The 21,590-nt window shown below is 35.5% G+C and overlaps 4 protein-coding genes across 4 annotated transcripts; 2 read left to right on the top strand and 2 right to left on the bottom strand.

Moving 5' to 3' along the window:
• Positions 1 to 1,480: 1,480 nt before the first annotated feature.
• On the bottom strand, positions 1,481 to 4,542 carry LOC107423911 (protein TIFY 10A). The gene is made up of 5 exons (XM_016033562.3): positions 4,025 to 4,542; positions 2,863 to 3,037; positions 2,369 to 2,691; positions 2,202 to 2,259; positions 1,481 to 1,824 (listed from the first exon to the last, which is right to left on the bottom strand). The coding sequence occupies exons 1-5, from the start codon at positions 4,191 to 4,193 to the stop codon at positions 1,719 to 1,721; spliced, it is 831 nt and encodes a 276-aa protein (XP_015889048.2). The 5' UTR covers positions 4,194 to 4,542; the 3' UTR covers positions 1,481 to 1,718.
• Positions 4,543 to 10,972: 6,430 nt separating this feature from the next.
• On the bottom strand, positions 10,973 to 15,072 carry LOC107404971 (probable polygalacturonase). Its single transcript, XM_016011983.4, has 5 exons — positions 14,128 to 15,072; positions 13,478 to 13,598; positions 12,501 to 12,749; positions 11,910 to 12,063; positions 10,973 to 11,740 (listed from the first exon to the last, which is right to left on the bottom strand). The coding sequence occupies exons 1-5, from the start codon at positions 14,554 to 14,556 to the stop codon at positions 11,215 to 11,217; spliced, it is 1,479 nt and encodes a 492-aa protein (XP_015867469.2). The 5' UTR covers positions 14,557 to 15,072; the 3' UTR covers positions 10,973 to 11,214.
• A 1,346-nt stretch (positions 15,073 to 16,418) lies between these two features.
• On the top strand, positions 16,419 to 17,924 carry LOC107404976 (photosystem I chlorophyll a/b-binding protein 6, chloroplastic). The gene is made up of 5 exons (XM_016011987.4): positions 16,419 to 16,578; positions 16,697 to 16,864; positions 16,955 to 16,992; positions 17,083 to 17,597; positions 17,760 to 17,924. The coding sequence occupies exons 1-5, from the start codon at positions 16,532 to 16,534 to the stop codon at positions 17,778 to 17,780; spliced, it is 789 nt and encodes a 262-aa protein (XP_015867473.1). The 5' UTR covers positions 16,419 to 16,531; the 3' UTR covers positions 17,781 to 17,924.
• A 136-nt stretch (positions 17,925 to 18,060) lies between these two features.
• LOC107404977 (pollen receptor-like kinase 3) lies at positions 18,061 to 21,177 on the top strand. The gene is made up of 2 exons (XM_016011989.4): positions 18,061 to 19,977; positions 20,367 to 21,177. The coding sequence occupies exons 1-2, from the start codon at positions 18,636 to 18,638 to the stop codon at positions 20,942 to 20,944; spliced, it is 1,920 nt and encodes a 639-aa protein (XP_015867475.2). The 5' UTR covers positions 18,061 to 18,635; the 3' UTR covers positions 20,945 to 21,177.
• The last annotated feature ends 413 nt before the right edge of the window (positions 21,178 to 21,590 follow it).

Genomic DNA, 21,590 nt, shown 5'->3' with positions numbered 1-21,590 from the left:
TGTTTTAATTTTATTTTTCTGTTTTTGCTTTTCTTTGTAAGTGAGGATGTTTGATTTCAATAGAATAGGGCATCTTCATTGCTTTTACAATTTTTTTTTTTTTTTAAAGAATGGATAATAATCATTTTAAATGATGATATTTTTCTTTAAATACCAATATACATTAATTTTTTTATTTTATTAACAATCTACATTTTTATAAGATTGGTTGGCATAGAAGTTTTTCTTTACTGGTAAATGTATAAAAGAATGGGTCAAACCTAAAAAATGGCCAACCTCCTCAGACCCTACCACTTTTAACACCGCATGTGATGCTCAACAATTTAAAAATCCCTAAAAACTTATCTACCACTAAACTCTTTTTGTGCCTTTTATTTATTTAATAATGCAAAAGCACTTTTAGTTGTGAAAATTAAATTGCAAAAGCTCTAGATGTGAACAACGTACAACGTGACAAAAAAATCGAACTTTTTTCTTTTTTTTATTTCTCTATTTTTAAAATTAGGGTCAAAGTTTTACAATGCTCTCACCGATACATTACACCTAATGCTTCCTACTTATTGACTTATTGTGCATGTGGACCATGTAAAGGAAAAGGAGATGTATTGTCCACCATTCCTATATCTTTATTGTGTTAAACGTACATGGCTTTTTCTTTTTTTTATATTTCTTTTGGGTCTGCCTCCAGTGAATGTCCCAATCACTTGTTTCTGGCCAATTTCTTTATTAAATAGAGACCCAACCAATTCCGTGTTCTATAAAAATTCAATCCGCGTGCAGTCACCATTTAAATAGTACTTATATTATCTTATACCCAAAAAAGTAAAACTAAATAAAAACAAATTAGACTATCTAACACGATAGGAGATAGTCAAATTGTACAGTTTCTCACGTTCAAAAGAAATTCCCGACAAACTTTGCGAACAAATCATGTGAGAAAGTTACTTATCAGGAGCTCAGGACTGACTTTAGACCATTTTCGGAGGCAGATTAATCTTTGTTCTGTGGCACACAATTGGAACTGTTAGTTTTTCCTTATTTTTGGCACTCAAATTGAAGAAGAAAAATAAATTTAGTTTACAGCTGTCCTTACTAATTTTGCCTTTTTTTTTCTTTTTTTTTTTTTTCCTTTGCAAAGTTTTGTGTCAAATCAACATGTGGGTCAAAAAGTTGGTGTAAATTTAAATCCACAAGAGAAGCCTGAATAGTGTGTTTGATAATGCTATCAATGATAGCAGGCCGATGAGAAAGACGGATTTGGTTGTAGCCTGTGGTCTAAGATCTTCAGCAACTAAATCTTCTTCTTCTTTTTCCAGGCTAATTGAAGTTAATAGACAGTGCATTTTATACTCCGAAGAGCAGTAATTGTGTCCATATCACGCATATCAATGAGAAATTTAGACCATGAAGAACACAAGAAGATCAATGTCTGCTCAAAAATAGAACTTTTCAATACTCAGAATAAATACCCATTCAAAAATATTAGTAATTGAATTATTTCGATTAAAATTAATTACAGAATCTAAGATTGATCAACAGTTAGATCTAAGGCAGACTCTGTCAAGCCAACCCGGAAAACAGATTTTTTTTCTTTTTTAAGGGGAAAAAAAAAAAAAGACATTCGGAAAATTTTAGCAGGTTAAAACCCACCAAAATCAAAAAGGGGTACCAGGCTAAACAATGAAAGACTAATAATTTCATATAATTGATGCACAAATCTACTGTGTTGATTGCGCAGCCAAGCCTAGCCATGACTTGCTTTCAGCTTGCTTTGCTGGGGCAGCTGCTGGGCTGCTGATTTGGTACGGTGCCTTGGCTCCAATTCTGCAAAATTGCCATCGTAGTTAATAAAATTATTCTATGGAATTAAAAACAAAACACAGCCACCGATAACAAAAATGAACTTTGATCCAAAAATGTTTTTTTTCTTTTTTTGGGGGGCAGAAATACAATTGGTAGGCAACTGCTATACTAAGGGGGCAAAAAAAAACAAAAAGAATTTCACCTAAAGTAACAAGATTCTATGGAAATAGACCCCAAGAACAACAAATCAACTCTCATTTATTCTTTTTGAAAAAAAAATAAAAATAGAAAAACAATTATTTTAATCAAATAGTTTTCCCAATAATCACTTGGTACATCTGAACCTAAATAGTGAAGTGAAAAACAATGAAGTCCTATTTTTTGTTTCCAATGCCTACCTATCCTTCCTCTTCTCCAAGAATCTATGAAGTGAAGCCTTCCTAGCAATAGGTAGATCTGCCAATAGAAAAGAAACAATGGACTCAGTCAGGAACATGTTATTTAACATAAAAAAAAAAAAAAAAAAAAAACATCGACATCAGAGCAATCAATCACAAGAACTTACCACAAACGATTGGTCCAGAGTTTGGTTGGGAGGCAGAGTCTTTAACAGTTTGATTACCAAAATTAGGAACAACATTTGGGTTTGGAGGGATTGAACTGCCCGAATCAACTGAATTCCTGGACAATTGGGACGGAAAGGCACCGCCGTTGCTGCTAACTGGATTACAAGGATAAGTGGCGTGGCTCTGGGGGCTTTCCTTGCTTGCCAAGAGCATGACTTCCTTGGCCTTCTCAGCCGGAAAATCGTTAAAGACAATTACTTGTCCACCATAAAAGATAGTCATTTGTGCTTTCTCTGGCTGTGCTGGGGCAGACTTGTTCACGCTGGGACATTATGAAAAAGACACGTTGATCAGTCAAACAATAACAAACATCCCATCTTAATATTGTAAGCTATAAGCTATAAATAATAGGCCACTGAACCAACTACCAAAACATTGTTAATAACTTTTTTTACAAACTTTATGGAGCGTAGAAGCAATAAATTGAACTTACCAAGAATCAGACATCCCGTGCGGAACTTCTTTGGGATGAGAAGGACCAAATCCAGATTGTTGAGGGAACAAATTCATGGATTTAACGTCTCTGGGCGTTGCCGTGTTTCTTGATTTTTCCACGATTGGGAAAAAATTCATTGTTGATGCAGTCTGACGGAAAATCTCAGGGGTCTCTGTAAGAAGCATATAAACCAGACCCATTGTTAGTTGGACAGGAAATGAAATTCCAAGAAGCCTTCAAATTGAATGAAGAAGAGAAAGCACAGATGATTGATCGAGAAATAGGGTGGTTACTTTATAATGCATTTCAACGTGGTTTTCTTGTAAATTTTCTAAAACAGGATCTCTAACAGAAAACGAGAAATAATCTCAACAGACAAAGACTAATTTTCAAAACCCAAAAAACATTCCAAGTAAGGAACTAGGATAGAGCACAGAAACATACGAAACCAAACTTGGAGCGTTTCAAGGAGGGAACAAAGGGCACGTTTCTGAGACTGTTGAACCATTAAACTGGAATATGTCAATTTCAATTGAGATTTTTATGGATCTTTGATTTAGAACAAGCTGTTTAACAGATTGAAAAATACAAAATAAAAATTAAAAAATAACATAAGAAGCAGACGGTTTTGCCCAACTGATTTAGCTTATATGCAGAACTGTGTTATATTTCACTTCTTTTTTTCCACTTAATTGACAAGTTCCTCATGATATATATCTGAAGTCCAGAATATAAAATCAAAATTAGAATTTAGACTTTAGAAAGCAAAAAGTCATGCAAAAGCCCCAATTAATTTACTCTGATAACCAGAAATCCCAAACTTTCTACTGCATGAACCAGTGGAAAACGAACCTAAACACAAAACCGAGCCTATAAGGGGCTATTTCTATAATCTGTTTCATTAACACTTCTGTACAAAGCTTCATAAACTTTTTTTAATCATTTACATTAAAAAAGCAAAACCCATAAGAATTTCAAACCCAAAATTCCATTTCATTTTCCCCCAACTTTTCTGCGAAACCAAACAGAGATTCATAGGGATTCAAAGTTCCAGAAGAAGTAAAAAAATAAAATAAAAAAGGAAAGTAAAATTGAATTTCTTAAAAAAAAAAAAAAGAATAAAAAAACCGAACCAATAAATAAATAAACTAATACTTACCATTCTGTTGTTCCATGTTGCATGTCATCCCAAGGCAGAGATCTCCAAAGCTACCGTTCTCCTTCAGGTACTGACTCAACATGCTACACTTCTGAGAGAAGCTGGGCTTCTCCTGCATCTTCAAAGGTTTTTGACCGGAAAGTTCAGCAATTTCCGACGAGGTCGACATAGTCACCGTTGTTGCCAACAACAAACAGAAATTAACTATAACTAAATCCAGGGCCTTGAAAACCAAAAAGGGGAAACAAAAACAAAAAAAAAAAAGTCGGACCAAAGATTGAATTTTCCCAGGGTACTCAGCTTGAGGAAGCTCTGAATCTATTCCTCTTTCTCTCTCTCTCTCTCTATATATATATATATATATATATGGTTTGATGTTCTTCCTTCTTCCCTCGGCGTCTCTATTATCTATACATCTCTCTCCACAAGGCTTATCTTTTTTTCATTATTTTAAATTGCTTTAATTAACATTTAATACTAGAGGGTGCTTGAGTTGAAGCACGAGGAATATATGGGACTTTTCTAAGCTTTGGTTCCTTGCAGCTTCCAAGGTCCAAAAAAATAATATTTTTATTCTGTACCCTCTGTTTGGTATTTCAAACACGTGTTCTTTGCATTACTTAACGGCGAGGTTTTTTGTCGTTTGTACCGCTCCCGCTTTTTTCTGTTTATTTACGGTTATGTCCCGGATCATTGGGTTCGTGTTTTTTTGTCGGCTGTCGTTGTGCTGTTTGCTTTCACCTCCGGCTAATCAGTAGTAACCTTTAAGTAATTTAGATTAGCTTAAAATGACTTTTTTGCACACAATATCGTTTTAATTCAAATCCTCGTTTCACAATCACGTGCATCACGTTTTGAAGAGGACATTAATTAATAAAAATAGAGACGTTTTATCAATATTTCCACCCAAAAAAAAAAAATGTTAAGTCTTTTGATGATTTTATATTTATTTGTCATTTATGAATCTACAATAATTTTTTTTTTTTTTTCTTTACAAGGCTATCGATGTAGGAAGTTTTTCTCTTGATATAGATACCTTACCTATAACAAGATAATAAGGAAGTGAATGAAATTTGGAAAACATTATATTTAATGAAATTTAAGAAAAAAAATTTTAACTTTTTAAATGAATAATGTGTGACTCACATTTGAAGTTGTTGTTATATGTAATCTAATAATTTTAAATAAATAAATTTATTTATTTATAACTTTTTATGTTAAAAATATTTTTATTTAAACCAAGTTTATATTATATGAGTTTGACAACGTCTGTAACTATAAATGCATATTATCAATAACTTTATTAATAATTCATTTAAGATAAATACTATTCACTTTTTTGAAAAAATTAAGTAAAGTAAAAAATAATAAATATTCCTATCAATTAATCTGAATCAAACCCATCAATCAAAATCGAGTAATAAAATAAATATCTTATGTCCTAATTAATCTACAAAAACTGAAATTGAAATATCAAAAAATGTTCCAACCATTTAAAGTCCATGATATAATCTAGAATAGTGCTAATCTCATTCTTATCCTGATCAAAATGTTGCTTGAGCTGATGAAAGCTACTCACAATGGTTTCACATTTTTTCTGCTGCAACTTGTAAACAAAACAGTGGATGGATAAAAATAAAAAACATTGACAACTTGGTGCAACAAAGTTTGGGCTTCGAGAGATTCAATCATACATGTCCTTTACGGATGGAACGCATATCCCCTCCCAAATTTCCACTCGGCAAATTCACCCAAAAAACCTAAAAAAAAAAAAAAAAAAAAAAAAATCCAATTGCCAAAAGCAATGATGAAGCAGAGATGGGGGTAGTTTGGTCAATACAATTAAATTTAGGTGTTTCTGGGTCCTTCCAGCTTGCCAGTGGCTTAGACGGCGTTAGGCGTCCGTTTAGTTCGTTTACGTGCCGACCTGCAGGTAAACAATACGACCGAAGTGGGTTCCACTTCCACACAAACCCTTCACAATTCACATCTGCTTTTTTATTTTATATATATATATATATATATTTTTATTTTTTTTTTATGTTTTTATTCTTCTTTTTTTTTACTAAAAAGGCAAACGGCAAATGCACGTTCTCTTACCAATTGAACAACGACACGTCACGTTGCTCGCCAATGGCAATGCCGCGTGGGGAATTAAACGTTTCTATTCCCTACAGGAGAGGCAAGTTGGAAAATACTCCAAATCTGTATTTTTATATCACATTAATATTTCTATATTTAATCTAAATCTATTCATACAGTAACACGTAATATATTTAATTATATTATTATATTCCTTATAATCAGTGTTCTCGGTGTTTTACATGTAAAAGTAAGTATGGTTGAAGCAAAAAAAGAGAAGAAAAAAAAAACGTATGGAGGGAATAAAAATTTGGAAAAAAAAAAAGTGTTTTTAATGGGAAAAAAAGAAGGAAAACAAAAAAAAAAGAAAAGGGAGCGAGAGACATTAAATCCGTGTGGGAAACGCGGAGAGAGGGAGGAAAGGAGTTGGTGTAGTGCTAGTGCACATGCACCGCAAATGTGAGACAGGTGGCGGAATCCGATGGGATGGAGGAGAGAGAACATTTTCCTCGTGATAGTGACGTGGGGACCCTTGTTTATCCCAGAAATGGTTGGTTGTGCTTGTGTGTGTGTGTGTGTGGCGCTTTGAATTTTGAAACCCAAATTTGTGTTGCGTGTGGTGGGATTGCAAATGCGGACATTTGGAGGTCACGGGTGAGTAGTGAATTGTTTCCTTCTTTTTCTTATTTTTTTATTATTTATTATTAAAACTTTGTTTCCACACGTGATCGGCGTGTCTTGCTCTTGCTCTGATCCTTCTTAATGGAATTAGCCTTCGCTTTTCCCAATATCTACAATCTTGCCCCTATACCTATCCAGAGGATCCTACCCTACCCCACCTACCTTGCTGTCCTTTTTGCGGCCGCTCTGAGTCCTCAGTTTTTGTTCAATTTGCTGTTGACCTTTTTTCATTCAATTTGATTTTATCATTTTTAGTTGTTATGAAAACAATTCCATTTATCTAATACGATTGCCAAGATATAATTCACTGTTTTAAAATTCGAAACTAATTTATTTATTGAATAATTTTTACACACCAATCATTTAAGGGAGTCAAGAAAGATCTCATCATTTAAAAATAATATTATTCTTATATGCGATTAATTGTAATTGCTATCAAATTATTTGTTCAGCCATTCTACGAATCTCAAACATGAAGCAAGTTGAGATTGTATTCAAAAGCTTTACTGAAAACGTAAAGGCCGAGCCAGTTGACAGCACTTTTATTCATCAGTCGGCTTTAGGCAGTTTCAATGTTTCAATCTTTTTTTAGCTCACTTGTATAATCTTCAAAATTTCTTGAGGACCACTTGCAATTTGTTTGGACAGCAAAGGCAGGCAGTTCAATAGGATCTCCAAAATGAAAAAAAAAAAAAAAACAAAAAAACAAAAAAAGGTTGTCCAATTGCTCAGACATGTAATTTTATTAAAAAAAGAAAGAAAAAAATAAGGGATTGGTATTTGGTACCTTCAAATGGCTCATGGCTGTCCAAAAATTATATGAAGTAGGCATATAGCGTCACATGCAATGCTTTTATTGGCCAGTTTAGGGTCTATACTCTGTATCATTAGAACTAAAGAATGTAAGGACAAAACCTATGTGAAAGAGGTCAAATTATACAGTAGAGATGTTGTTTTAAGAAAGATGTGGTCTGTTTGGACAATGATTATGATTTTTTTTATTGTGAAACAGTTTGCTTGTGTGTGTCTCTGTGGGTAGTACCATATGGGAAAACCACTCTTTTGCTTGTATATATATGGTCCAAGCAAAGTTAGCCTTTTAACGGTTTAAACAAACTTTTTTGAATGGGTCGCTCGGTACCAGCGCCGCTATCTGCTAAACACTACACAGCAATGGCCTAAAGAATTTATTCCATTGTCATTGCATAGCAGATCACAGGACGAAATCAACAAAGCAATCGCAAAGAAGATATTTTGAAAAGAAAACTGACCTTGGACAAAGCTTAAATAATAGCCAATGGCAAATAATTTTCTCAGTACGATTTTATTAGGATTTGAAATGGTCCCTCCCCTCCCTCCCTCCCTCCTTAGCCAATGGCATGAAATATATATTAATCCAGCTGCCCAAACCAACCATTACCATTTACCAGAGCAAGCAATGGAGAGGATCATATAGTCTAGATTTGATCATAAATGTGTTGGTTATTTGGGCGATCATTACATGGCAACTAATTCACCAAAAAAAAAAAGTACATGACAACTTCAATGCAAAATGTCTGTGTGTGAGAAAGAACCGAGATAACGGAATCCAATTCTTCACTTTTTTCATTATTTTTGCTGTTTTTGATTAATACAATTTAACTAATCACAAAAGGGTTTATGGTTAACAATTGAAGTTTATATTTTAATTAAGATATTTAATTTATGAAATGGACAGGAATAGTGGTAATAATGGAGGCATTTTTTCAAACAGTAAATCGAATAGTAAATCGCTATAATTACTAAAACAAGGCTTAAGAAAGAAAACAAATGATTTGTTACATTGACAATTTGAAACATTTCACCACTAAATTTCAATTGAAACGTGATTTAAAGCCCGGCTGGGTTTTGAAAATTGAAATGATACCCTATCTACTCTCCCCTTTGTAATTCCAATTGAAAGGACGCCTTGAATGATTACTCCTATTTAATTAACCTTGTGGGTTATCGAAAGAGATTTTGTTTTTCGTCACCATAATTATGCACCTCTCATGCCTAAAAATCTCCTTATAATTTTTTTCTCCTCCCTTTATTTTCTTCTATTTCAAGTCATGTCTAAATTATCATGTTAAATAATATATTAATATATGATAACAGTAATTTATTATAAAAATCATATAATAGAAAAAAACCTTCAAACAATGAGAGCAGCCCCTCATCCAAGGCGACTTTGAAAGGCCTGAAAGCGAGAGCACATGGCCACAGCATTGGGTCCGAGCCTATCATGTAGGCTTTTATTTTTGGGATAATTTGAGGATTTTTTTTTTTTTCCATATCAATTTAATTTTTCAGAAGGTTGCTATTATTCTTATGAATAAAAATAATATTATTATATAAAAAGGTAATAATATTACTATTTTTATTATTTGTGGTGAGGAAATTTTCATCCGGATCAAAAATTTAAATTCTGCCCTTGAATTATATTCTCAAGCCTATAAATACAGAGGGCGTACTACTTAACTAGAAAAATTTTATAATTTTTCTGTAGGATAATAAATATATTAAGTAAAGCATCACATTATTTTCCAAAAAAAAAAAAAAAAATGTAAAGCAGCACATTTTGACTGACCAAATTCCGCCTATGTCTCTCTTATTGTTTATTTTGCAATGTCAAATTCTGGAACCTTGGAATTTTGGTCAGTCAAACATGTACACTGCAATTTTATTTGTTGTTGGCATTATGTAATTTGTCCAGTTTTGAACATGCCATGATTTTGTGTTTTCAAAGGAGAAATTGAACAAAAGATATAATTAAATCAACCCAAGTTACCTGCGACTGAAGTACATTTTTGTGAAAATAGTAAAGTGTAAATTGTAGAATATAATATATATTTTATTTTTTATAATGAATGAGAGCATATGTAAATTTTTATTTAAAAATATTCATATAATATATTGTTTGATATATATCCGTTAGTTTTAGAATACTAGCCTTGTAAAATGACCAATATAATATAACATGATTTCATAGTTTTAGCATTAGTTTTTTGTTTATTAATATTTATATTATTTTAAAGATTGAGATCTATGAATCAACTTATAAATTTAATAATATAGTAAAGCTTTTTTTAAGGAAAAAATCATAATTAAAATTTTCAATTTGAGTCATTAAAGCCATCTAATAACTAATAATTAAAATCTCAAAGCTAAAACTATCAAGTCCTATATAATATACTATTCTATATGGTCCAAAGTCATGAATGAAAATAATATATAACATATTGTCCATTTTATCAAATGTAATCTTAAAATTAGGTTGTATTTTATCCACCCAATTATCAACCAATATGGTTAAATGAAGTTAATTTAGTTGGTACGCTATTTATCCTATATTTGAGTAATCATGGATCCAAAACACAGAAATAGAAACAAATATTGTAAATTATAAAAAAAATTATTGACTAATATATACTGTAATGTTATAAATATCAAAATATTTATCAAATGCTATATGTTAAATTATTATTAATTGATATATTCATATAATTTAAATATAAAAAAATAAATTCACAAATAGATAAATAAATTTTAAAAAAAATCTATTAAATACTATCATATTATCTAACACATCTTTTAGGAACATCTTAATAAATCTACTATTATTAATATTATATTGTAGGTTGAGTCCGAACTCAAATTATTATTTTAAAAAACAGTTCATTTTACCATTAGCTCTCTCGCTGGGTCAAGTAATAATAATATTTGTATTTAGTATGGTTGCAAAATCATTACCAGATATTCTTGCTGACCAACTATCTTGCCCAATCCAATAAATATCAGATATAATTATACGGTGACGTTAAAGTTATAAGTAGGATCATAATAGCAATGAAAAATTAAATATGCGCAAAGATGGAACGTCTAATTAAATATTATTTGCCCGAAAAACACCTCTAATCAATATTTCTCCGAACAAGAGCATAATGAGATTCTCATTTTTTGTTTCCACGGCCCAAAACTTAAAAGAGTTAGAGTGGTTCATGGTCTACCAGAGAGCATTGCTGACTAATTATCAACCACCACAATTTCATTTGATTCCTTTTGGTTATTTGTTAAGAATTTAATAACCTTTTCATTTATTATCATTTTTTTTTTTGGGGAAGAATGATATACTTTTCATTGTAAGCAAAAGTTGGAAATCGTACAAAAAGAAATTTGTGGGTTTTTATGAATGTATAAACTAAAAAATTTCGTATATACAGCTCCATAAAAATTCCCAAAATAAAGGAAAAAATATAAAATGGAGTGAGAACAGTACCCAAAAAACGAACATAAAGATTAACTGCCTGCAACTACATCCCACCAGGAAGACCCATACAGATACATTTGTTGTGTTGACTTCCATATTCCATATCGATCAGTCCATGAAATGAGAACCATTCATCCTCTCAAAAATCATAATCTATGTCTGTCATGTTCTGTGAGGCAGAGCGTTTAACCAGACGTCCTTGCTCATCATACCTATCAAGATTCTCACAAGGGGCTGGGAATATGGTCCCTATTACACGACCTTGAACAAAGGCACATTGGAAAATATGTTTTTTCTTGTATGTTAATCCCACTGACATGTCCTGGAATGTCACATTTTTCACAGGAATTTCTTCACTTCCATGGATACGGACAGGTACACGAACTCCCTGTCCATGGATGCTTGTAAAGCTAATGTTCTCAATAACTGGAAGGGCTTTTGGATCGTAGCCCTCATCAGGGTGCTCGTTGTAATCTGTCTTCAAGACAACTCCTACTCGCACATTGTCAAACGTCAGATTTCGGTAGGTTATCTGACGCACATAACCACCTCTTCCAGGAGCAGTCTTGATCCGAACAGCACGTCTTGAATTCCACACAAGGACGTTCTCAATGGTGACATTTGAAACTCCACCAGACATCTCACTGCCTATTGATATGCCAGCGCTGTTTCATTGCAGTCAAGATGGATCTGAGTTGTTAAATTAATACACATGACACTAATATATGTTGAGAAACCTGTAATAAAGTAACAGTACCTACATTCTTCTGTTACTATAGTTATGATTTATCAATTATAAGATTAATAAAAACTTGGTTTGGTGGCAATGTTTACCTGACCATAGAGCGAACAACAAGATTTCGAATGAGGATGTTCATTGAAGGTTGTCCATAAGCAATTCCATACTGATCCCAGCCACTCTTTATGGCTATTGCATCATCCCCAACACTTATGTAACAATCCTCAATCACCATATCCTCACATGAATCTGCCATGCAAGATTGTAGCTGGTTAATTTTCATTGGAGAAACTTTTGAAACTCAAATCACAATAGCAAAACAACAAGCTGTGGCACAATTGGCAGATGGAGAGCACCGCAGAATGTCTTTTCTTGCAAGACTTTTAAGGGATTGAGATAGACTGGATATGATTCATGTATAATAGTAATCTAAAGATAACTTATAAGCATGTCAATATTCTTGCCCAGGGGTACGGGTGAAGGACCTGAATGACCTGAATGTAGGCAACAACACATTTTGATTTCTCTTCCACACATACAATTGCAAACGATTTTGCAATCAGTATGAGTAAAACATTTTATCTCCTTTTACCTGATATTTTCTCTGAATGTCAAATGGTTCGCATTTTATGCATTTAGCCCACCCCAAATCAAGAAAGAAGCCGAGAAACGCATAAGCCACTTACCAGGATCGATTCCATCAGTATTTGGAGCTTCAAATATGGGAGCCAAAATTGTAAGGTTTCTGATGGTTACATTCTTGCAATCATATGGATGAAGAGTCCAAAATGGAGAATCACGCAATGTTATATTAGTGATCACAATGTCACTTGACCTCATGATTTGGACAAGTGGGCCCCTTGTATTGTTGAGAAGCTTTTGGCGATACTTCTTCCACCACGATTGACCCTGCCCATTTATCGTACCATTATGCCCTGTTGACCAGTGAATACATGAACACATCAGGAGTCAGAAATTAAACATTTGCAGAGAAAACAGGTAGGCAGCTTAGAGTCAGAGCAATATTATCAATACCACTGACTAAACTCATATACAATCCTAACTGATTCATAAAACAATAAAATATTATAGCATCACTGGTATATGTTGTGGAAAAGTATCAACATGTAGTTCAGTTGTCTGATAATAAGCATGATTTTCAGCTTTGAAGAATATGCCATGAAAAATTTATAATGGTTATAAGATAAGTTACCGTCAAATGTATCAAGAGAAACGAATGATTAGAAAGTTGAGCATATCAAGTGGAAGCAATCATTTACTCAAAACACTTCACTTAGATTATGTTAGGCCATAACAGATTTTGAAATCCCAGCTCTGATACTTAAGCAAACTCACAGATTAATACTCTTATTTTCCATCTTGAGATTCCTTTTTTGTCATTGCCAAATACACTTTCTACGATTACAACAACTCAAAAGATTCTATGAAGCAGTTCTCTCACCAGTCTGGAAAACAGGTAAAAGGCTATTGCTAATAAATGGCCTATAGACTACCATAGGGCACTTGGTGTTGATAACATATTGATCATTGGTGATGTGAACTTCCAAATAATGCTAATGTATTCAGATTCCAAGTTAATACATTTGCTAGGAACTCAAAGAAATAAAGACAAAATTCCGTCAGAAAGGGTAAAACATATGACCTGTTATAACAACATCTTTAAGATTCTGACCATGAATCAAACTCCCAAACCGCGGCCCAGGATGCTCTCTCCCATACCCATATGAAGGCAATGGAGGCATCAATGGCCAATACTTCTCATCCTGTCACAGATCAAATAAGAGAACAGTTGTAACGTCAGTAATATCCAGTGCAATGAAAGAAAGAGAGAAGGAGGGCTACTTCAAATCATTAGTTTAAGAAATAAGCTCCCATGCTTATGAACCATAATCCCCTCTAACAAGCGAACTAACAAAGGTACTATGCGTGTTCTTGCTCCAACTCCTATACTCTGCCAAGATGCCTTTTTGTTCTCTTAGTCTTAGCCCTCCAATTTACAATGTTTAAGGGAAGTGCATTATTAATATTATACTGTAAATCAACAAGACTGACGAAGCCCTCCTCATGTTCCATTTCAGATTAAAATCTAATTCTAGAAGTTCTTATGCTAATTTTGGAAAACTTACCCAATTTTAACTATCACTGTGGTTACTCTTCTACTAGTCGATGAATCATATTGGTTTAAACTGTTTTTAAGCTATGCGAAAATAGACGCTACAGAAAAACAACGGAGATCATACAATAAAAAAATAATAATAATAATAAAAACCAAAAAGCCGCAAAGAGACCAACCTGAATTCCAAGTATTTCAGAATCTTCGGCAAGAAAAAGAGTCATATGACTTGTAAGATTAAACGGCGCCGTAAGCCAACGACCAGGAGGCACATTGAGCTGCCCACCACCTCTCTTGCCCAATTTGGAAATAGCCAAAATAGCCTTCTCAAACGCCTCAGTATTTAAAGTAACCCCGTCGCCCACCGCCCCAAAATCCGTCAAATTGAAAGCCACAGGTCGTAGTCTGGGCATGGGTTTAGCCACAGCTCTCCCGAATATCAAGAACCCACCCACTATATTCCTCTGCCAAATAAAAACCGATATAAACGCAGCGATCCAAAGCACTGTGAAGAGGGTCTTGTGCGACGACAAGAAAGCCGGAACCCATCGCTTAAAGTCAAGCCTCTGGTGGTGGAACCGTCCAACCTGTGAGGTTTCCACCATCATAGTTATAGCACCGATCCCCTTTCTCCAGAAACTAGTGGCGCTTCAGCCAATTTTGATTCAATCAATGAAACAGAGCACGAAAATGGAGACCAAGTGAGTGAGAGAGAGTATGCTTGAGTTTGATAGCATGGATTTGTTTGAGTCTTGGTTCTTTCGCTTCAGAGAATGAAATGGGTGAGATCTACAGATTGAATAGCGGGTTTTGGAAGAAGAGGGTGTGAAGGAGAAGGAACATGGTGATCAAAATTGGGTGAAATGTTGGTGATCAAAGTTGGGTAGATTTGGGTTTCGAAAAATTTGTGGAGTAAATTTGAAGGTAAGGCTCGTCGAGGTTTGGATTTGGCGGCATATTAAGGTTGAGACGTGGACGCAAAGAGAGAGAATGGTTCGGACTTGGGAACTTTGGAACTGGACACTGATGGAGTACCCGCATCACAGTAACAGCCGGTCTTCCATAGATTTCGTGCTACCTGCCTCTCAGGTTCTGCCATGTGTGAATATAAAAACTTGCCTTTTACCGAGATGATTCTCTTATTTTTGGCATCAGAGTACCATCAATTTTTTTTTTTTCAGACAACACCATCAATTAGTTCTTGAATATTCTGTAAGATTATAACAAATTTTAGGTGAACTTGAAAAAAAATTTATCATTTTGATTAGTTAATTATATTTTTCAAAATTCCAAATTCATAAATATAATATGGACTTCTTTATGATGATTTTTGTATTATCATTTTTTTTTTTTTTGCAGTAGATTTTATAGCAAGGTTTACCTAAAAACTTGCATGATCAGGATTATATTAATATATATGTTAAAGTTTATTTTACATGGAATATATAAGCTGAAGTTAATATTCTTGTAATATACAAATAAACAACATAAAAAAATTAGCAAAATATGTAGTAATGCAAGCACAATATTATCAATCCAAAGAATATTATAAAAGGAAAATAGATAGGTAATTTAGAACTATTGCTTTTTCAGTTTTGGTCAACAATCAATTTAGCACTCTGTTGCCTTTTGGTCTCCGTTTGATTATTTTAGGATACAAAGTAGAATATAAATTATGTCTCTATTGCGGCAAAATGAAGCAAACATGGCAAAGAATACATACATATGGGCCAGTGGTAAGGGGTTGCATTCTGTCCATTTAACGTTCCTTCTTGAAAGCCTTAGTATCTACAACCACTATCTAACTAATCACGTACATTTATGTATAAATTAATCAATCATTAGTTAGATTGATTAACTGCACTACCACCCACTTAATTAAATTGATTGATGAAGATTTATTATTTAGAAAAAAAAAAAAAAAAAACTGCACCACCACCCACTTAATTAGTTAACATTTTTGGTTCTTTTGTAAAAGACTAAATACCAGATATAGGACTCTCAAATGTAAATGTTGTTTTCAACCATTGTTATTGCTGATTGAAACTAAAGTTATATTTTTTGGGTAAAGCTAATTGGAACTAGGTTGATGAGCGAAAATGGAAGAGTTTATCTGAAAGAGAAACTTTACCATACATTTTTGTGTTTCCGAGTCAAGTAAAAATTGCGGACCTGATCGAGTAATTCCATTCTTGGTCAAAACCCCATGATGAGAGGAAAAAGTCTTACAATGGCATAATCATCTAATTTTGTATAAGACAGAAACTGAGAGAATTACTGGTTATCTTTTTGTTTTTTTTTTTTTTTTCCAGAAAAAAAGTATAAAAAAAAACTTCTGGATCTAAGCTCAACTAATAGGCCCAGTTAGTTGAAAATGATCCAGGCCCAAACCAGAAGGGCAAGATGCAAAATAGTTGCCAATTCCTTCCGTTCCTTAGTTGTGCCACGTTATATTACACCCTATCATCAACTATATCCATCTCCACACAAGTAGATAAACCGTGGAAACTTATGTGAAGAAAGCCTAGGAAATATTTAAGCCGCTGCAAAGTTTCACTTTCGCAGAAGCATTGTCCGTCAGTTATGGCCCTGGCAATGGCCTCCACTGCACTCTCAACCGTCTCAATCAGGTGATAAAATTTTCTTTAATTCTAGACCACATTCTTTCAATGTTTCAGTCTGTCTTCTACTTCTCATCTTCACAATAACTTTGAACTCCCAACAGCTAATATTTCTGTTTGGAAACAGGGAAGTTCCTTGGAAGTTTCCATCTGGAAAAAGCAGAACAATGTGCTTGGTGGGTAGAACAACCCGTGTGAATGCAGCAAAAGAGGTCTCCAGTGTTTGTGAACCTCTGCCTCCGGATAGACCATTGTGGTTCCCTGGTAGTTCACCCCCTGAGTGGCTGGATGGCAGGTTATCATTTTTCTCTTTTGTATTCTTATTTTTCTCCATGAAATTGTTTACTGTTTATCAAATTCTTTATTTTTTCCTCATTGGTTGCAGTCTTCCTGGTGATTTCGGTTTCGACCCACTTGGATTAGGTATGCATATAATTATGTAAAATGACCACTCCTTTTTCAGTAAAATTAATGCATTTATAAATAATCCTAAATCTATGTGCATGCGCGTAGGGTCTGATCCAGAGTTACTGAAATGGTTTGCACAAGCTGAATTGATACATGGGAGATGGGCAATGCTGGCAGTGGCAGGAATTCTCATACCAGAGTGGCTCGAAAGATTAGGCTTCATCGACAACTTCTCATGGTACGATGCCGGAGCTCGTGAATACTTCGCAGACCCCACAACCTTGTTCGTGGTCCAATTAGTGTTGATGGGTTGGGTTGAGGGAAGAAGATGGGCTGATATAATCAACCCAGGGAGCGTTGACATTGAGCCCACATTGCCACATAAAAAGAAGCCAACGCCGGATGTTGGTTACCCAGGTGGTCTGTGGTTCGACCCTTTAATGTGGGGCCGAGGTTCACCAGAGCCGGTGATGGTGCTGAGGACGAAGGAGATCAAGAATGGGAGGCTTGCGATGCTAGCTTTCGTGGGTTTCTGTTTCCAAGCCGTATATACTGGGGAAGGTCCCATTGAGAATTTGATGGCTCACCTTGCAGATCCCGGTCACTGCAACATATTTTCGGTAATTCTATTTATATTATACAATTCAATTTCATACATATACTCATCATTCAAATTCTAAGCCTCCCTTGGTTAGTATTGATTTCTATCCATGCCCGGCCTCTTCTGGTAAAAGATGAACAGAGCATTGAAAGTAACAATACTGTATATTTGCTTTGTGCAGGCTTTCACTTCACAGTACTAGTAACCTGAGATCAGAATATGGGGTTGCAGAAGACGGTAAAATTGTTTCACTATGTTTGCACTCTGTTTTGTTATCAAAGCAAGAGAGCAAAGAAAATTGTAAATACCAAAGAAGGCAAAAGAAAACTGAGGAATTCTTTATTGATTTGGGGTTTTAATTTTAATATGTTTCCATATATGGTTGAAACGAAATCATGAACAAAATTAAAAATGAATACCGTCCAGAATTTGCCAGTAAAAAGTTTTATCAATGATATATGAATGACTGAAGCAGAGTGGGTTGCTTTGTCTTAGTTAAATTTGGGAGTAGAGTAGAAACATAACATTGATGAGGCTTAGAAATAAATGATGACCACGCATGTATGCGACAGAGAGAGCTTTCGTCTAAGTTGTGATTTTACGCACTACGTACAAGATTCTAATAATCAAGCTAACCCATGAAATTAAAATTGGCGGTATTAAATTTACTCTTTTTTTTTTTTATGATAATTAATGAAACGACAGTCCGAAAATAAAGTAGAGGGTGCCAGCAGAAGGGAAAGAGGGAGGGACAAGGACCAAGTCAATAGAGGAGGAAAATGAATTTCCAAAATAATATGGAAAAAAAAAAAAAAAGCTTCTAGGTAATAACTATTCTTAGGAACATAGGCACGTTAATCTGGCAGCAAAAATTGTGACCCCCATTGTGTCCCCAAAGCAACACAAACATTTTCGCACCACACCATGACACACGCTCCTCCGAGGACCAAATTTGACAAAAGTGAAAAAGCCAAACAAACTCAGCCTCAGAGAACCACACAATCTCTCCGAACAGCGGTTCGTTTCTATCCGGATCTCTCCCATTTCCGGCTCAGCAATGGCCGCTGTTCGTCCTCTCTTTCTCCTCCTTTTCTCTTTTCTCTTCTCCTTCTTCCTCTTCCCTTCTCTTTCTCTCTCCGCCTCGGAAGCCCAAGCTCTTATCCAATTGAAAAACTCCTTCACCCAAGCTAACGACGCCTTGAGCTCTTGGGTTCCCAACTCCTCTCCTTGCAAATCTAAATGGGCTGGCGTTATGTGTTTCGATGGCATCATCACAGGTCTCCATCTCACCGGCATGGGTCTTTCTGGAAAGATCGATATCGTCGCATTGCTTGAGATTCGTGGCCTCAGAACCATCAGTTTCATGAACAACAACTTCACCGGTCCAATGCCGGAGTTCAACAAAATAGGCGCTTTGAAGTCTTTGTTATTGAGTGGGAATGATTTTTCCGGCGAAATCCCTAAAGATTTCTTCTCCCATTTGAACTCGCTGAAGAAAGTGTGGCTTAACGAGAATAAATTCACCGGCAATATACCAGATTCATTGGCCAAATTGACCCATCTCATAGAACTTCACCTGGAGAACAACCAATTTACAGGACCCATCCCGGATTTCAAAAAGCCCATTAATTCTTTGGACCTCTCCAATAACAAATTAAAAGGTCAAATCCCAGCGGGCCTGTCCAACTACAATGCTTCCGCATTCTCAGGAAATGATGGACTGTGTGGCAAACCATTGGGCAAGGTCTGCACAGCCGCCGAACAAGCTGATGATTCAGCAGCGTCGACCGATGATTCAGCAGGTTCTGACGAGGACAACGCCGGATCAAGCACCAACAGTAGCCAGATAGTTGTCGGAGTGGTGATTGGATTACTGGTTCTGTTCATCATGGTCGTGTTCTTGAAAACGAAGAGGGGCAGAGACGACGACTTCAGTCAACTGGAAAAGGAATACGTGGAGGAGGTGGTTGAAGTCCACGTGCCCGCTGCAACCACCCGCAACAGGGCCATAGAATCCAGCCGCGGTAAGAACAGCGAGGCTGGTTCCAGGAAGGGGTCTCATCACGGCAAGAACGCCATGACTGACCTCATCATGGTCAACGACGAAAAGGGCACCTTTGGTCTGCCCGATTTGATGAAGGCTGCGGCCGAAGTTCTAGGGAATGGTGGGCTAGGCTCCGCCTATAAGGCTGTCATGGCCAATGGCTTGTCTGTGGTGGTGAAGAGGATGAGGGAGATGAATAGGTTGGCAAGAGATGGTTTCGATGCCGAAATGAAGCGGCTAGGAAGACTCCGGCACTTGAACATCTTGACCCCGCTGGCTTACCATTATCGGAGAGAAGAGAAGCTGCTCGTTTCCGAGTACAAACCTAAAGGCAGCTTGTTGTACGTGTTGCATGGTACGACATTATCATTGTACGTTTTCACAAACGCATGCATGTATACATATAAGATTTTTAAATGCAAGCAATCTTTTTCACGTTCGAATATCCACCAAAGAGACTGCACGTAATTAATTAGTGTTTTCCAAGATTTTATTAAAATTAGGATTTCTACAAATACGATTACAGTCCTGTTACACTCGGTGTGGACAATCTTTTGATTGTGAAAGATTGCTAATTAGATGTAATACATGTGAAAAAAACTAGTCCTTTGGCATCAAAAAATTACCCACACCCATTAAACGGTAGGTGTACGTGCCCTCCCACTATAACAAATTTATTTATAAATATATATGTCAAAGTTAGATCAATTGAGTTTAATTTTAACATATAAATGATATGTTCAGGTGATCGTGGAGCTTATCATGCGGACCTGAGATGGCCGATCCGTCTGAAGATCATCCAAGGAATAGCACGTGGGTTGGGATTCCTCTATACTGAGTTTGAATCCTACGACCTCCCACACGGAAACCTAAAGTCCAGCAACGTTATTTTGGACGATAACTACGAACCCTTACTCAGTGACTATGCATTTAATCCTCTGATGCATCCCAGCAATGCACAGCAAGCCATGTTTGCTTATAAAACTCCGGACTTTACAGGGTACCAGCAAGTATCGACCAAGACCGATGTTTATTGCCTGGGGTTAATCATCCTGGAGGTGCTGACGGGCAAGTTCCCTTCTCAATATCTGAGTAATGGAAAAGGTGGGATTGATGTGGTTGAATGGGTTCAAGCGGCAATTCAGGAGAGGAAAGAAAGTGAACTGCTGGATCCGGAGATTATAGCGACTGCAACGTCAGAAAATTCAGTGGATCAGATGTTGAAGCTTCTGGAGATCGGAGGTTGCTGTACCGAGGGTGATCCGCAAAGACGGTTGGAGATGAAGGAAGCGATTAGGAGGATAGGAGAAATACAGGTTTGAAGATATATATGATGAAGACAATGTGGTATTATATTACATAGTTCCAAATGAAAAAATGGCTTTGTAGATATAAGGTGTATAAGAAAAAAGGGTAGGAAAGAGAAAGAGAGAGAGAGGTTGTCAGCAGCATCTGCTTCTTCAGCATTTATATATGGTGATCAGGGATCCCAATCGATCGGGAAAATTGGAAAACATGGATGATCATGGATTTTTTTTTTTTTTTTGGGTGGGGGGGGGGGAGCTTTATTTACCACCCAAATGAAAACAATTTTTTTTTGCATGGCATTTTCCAAACGGAACTACAGTCTCTCTTTCTTTCATGAAGGACGAATCAAAAAAGAGGGAAAGGGAAAAAAGAAAAAAAAGAAAGAAAAAAAAAAAGTAGTGCTCACCTCCTGCAAATCATGGCCTTCTTTGTTTTCTTTCCACATAGCCAAATCCAACTGCGTAATGCTGCTTGCGTATTTATCGAGTTGGATTTTTGTGCTTGTTATATGTTGTTTTTGTTATTTATTTATTTATTTTTTTCAAAATGCAATTGTACAAAGGTTGGATATCATGAATGTTAGAAATTTTATGAATCTAAATATACATAATAAATTTCATAAATCATAAATTACTAACCTCCAAACGCAGCCATTAATAA

This window comes from Ziziphus jujuba, chromosome 7 (genome assembly GCF_031755915.1).
Source record: "Ziziphus jujuba cultivar Dongzao chromosome 7, ASM3175591v1".
Lineage (NCBI taxonomy): Eukaryota > Viridiplantae > Streptophyta > Magnoliopsida > Rosales > Rhamnaceae > Ziziphus > Ziziphus jujuba.
Note: the sequence above shows the minus strand (reverse complement) of the source record. Positions and strands in the feature narration are given on the sequence as shown.

Bases quoted from the DNA above. Each gene is read 5' to 3' on its own strand.
- LOC107404976 (XM_016011987.4), top strand. From the start codon at position 16,532: ATGGCCCTGGCAATGGCCTCCACTGCACTCTCAACCGTCTCAATCAG. The intron at 16,865-16,954 runs GTTATCATTTTT...CATTGGTTGCAG, and splicing joins CCTGAGTGGCTGGATGGCAG to TCTTCCTGGTGATTTCGGTT. The intron at 17,598-17,759 runs GTAATTCTATTT...TGCTTTGTGCAG, and splicing joins GTCACTGCAACATATTTTCG to GCTTTCACTTCACAGTACTA.
- LOC107423911 (XM_016033562.3), bottom strand. From the start codon at position 4,193: ATGTCGACCTCGTCGGAAATTGCTGAACTTTCCGGTCAAAAACCTTTG. The intron at 3,038-4,024 runs GTAAGTATTAGT...TGCTTCTTACAG, and splicing joins CAACATGGAACAACAGAATG to AGACCCCTGAGATTTTCCGT. The intron at 2,692-2,862 runs GTAAGTTCAATT...ATAATGTCCCAG, and splicing joins CACGGGATGTCTGATTCTTG to CGTGAACAAGTCTGCCCCAG.
- LOC107404977 (XM_016011989.4), top strand. From the start codon at position 18,636: ATGGCCGCTGTTCGTCCTCTCTTTCTCCTCCTTTTCTCTTTTCTCTTC. The intron at 19,978-20,366 runs GTACGACATTAT...TGATATGTTCAG, and splicing joins CTTGTTGTACGTGTTGCATG to GTGATCGTGGAGCTTATCAT.
- LOC107404971 (XM_016011983.4), bottom strand. From the start codon at position 14,556: ATGATGGTGGAAACCTCACAGGTTGGACGGTTCCACCACCAGAGGCTT. The intron at 13,599-14,127 runs GTTGGTCTCTTT...GATCTGTGACAG, and splicing joins CTGAAATACTTGGAATTCAG to GATGAGAAGTATTGGCCATT. The intron at 12,750-13,477 runs GTCATATGTTTT...ACTGGTCAACAG, and splicing joins TAAAGATGTTGTTATAACAG to GGCATAATGGTACGATAAAT.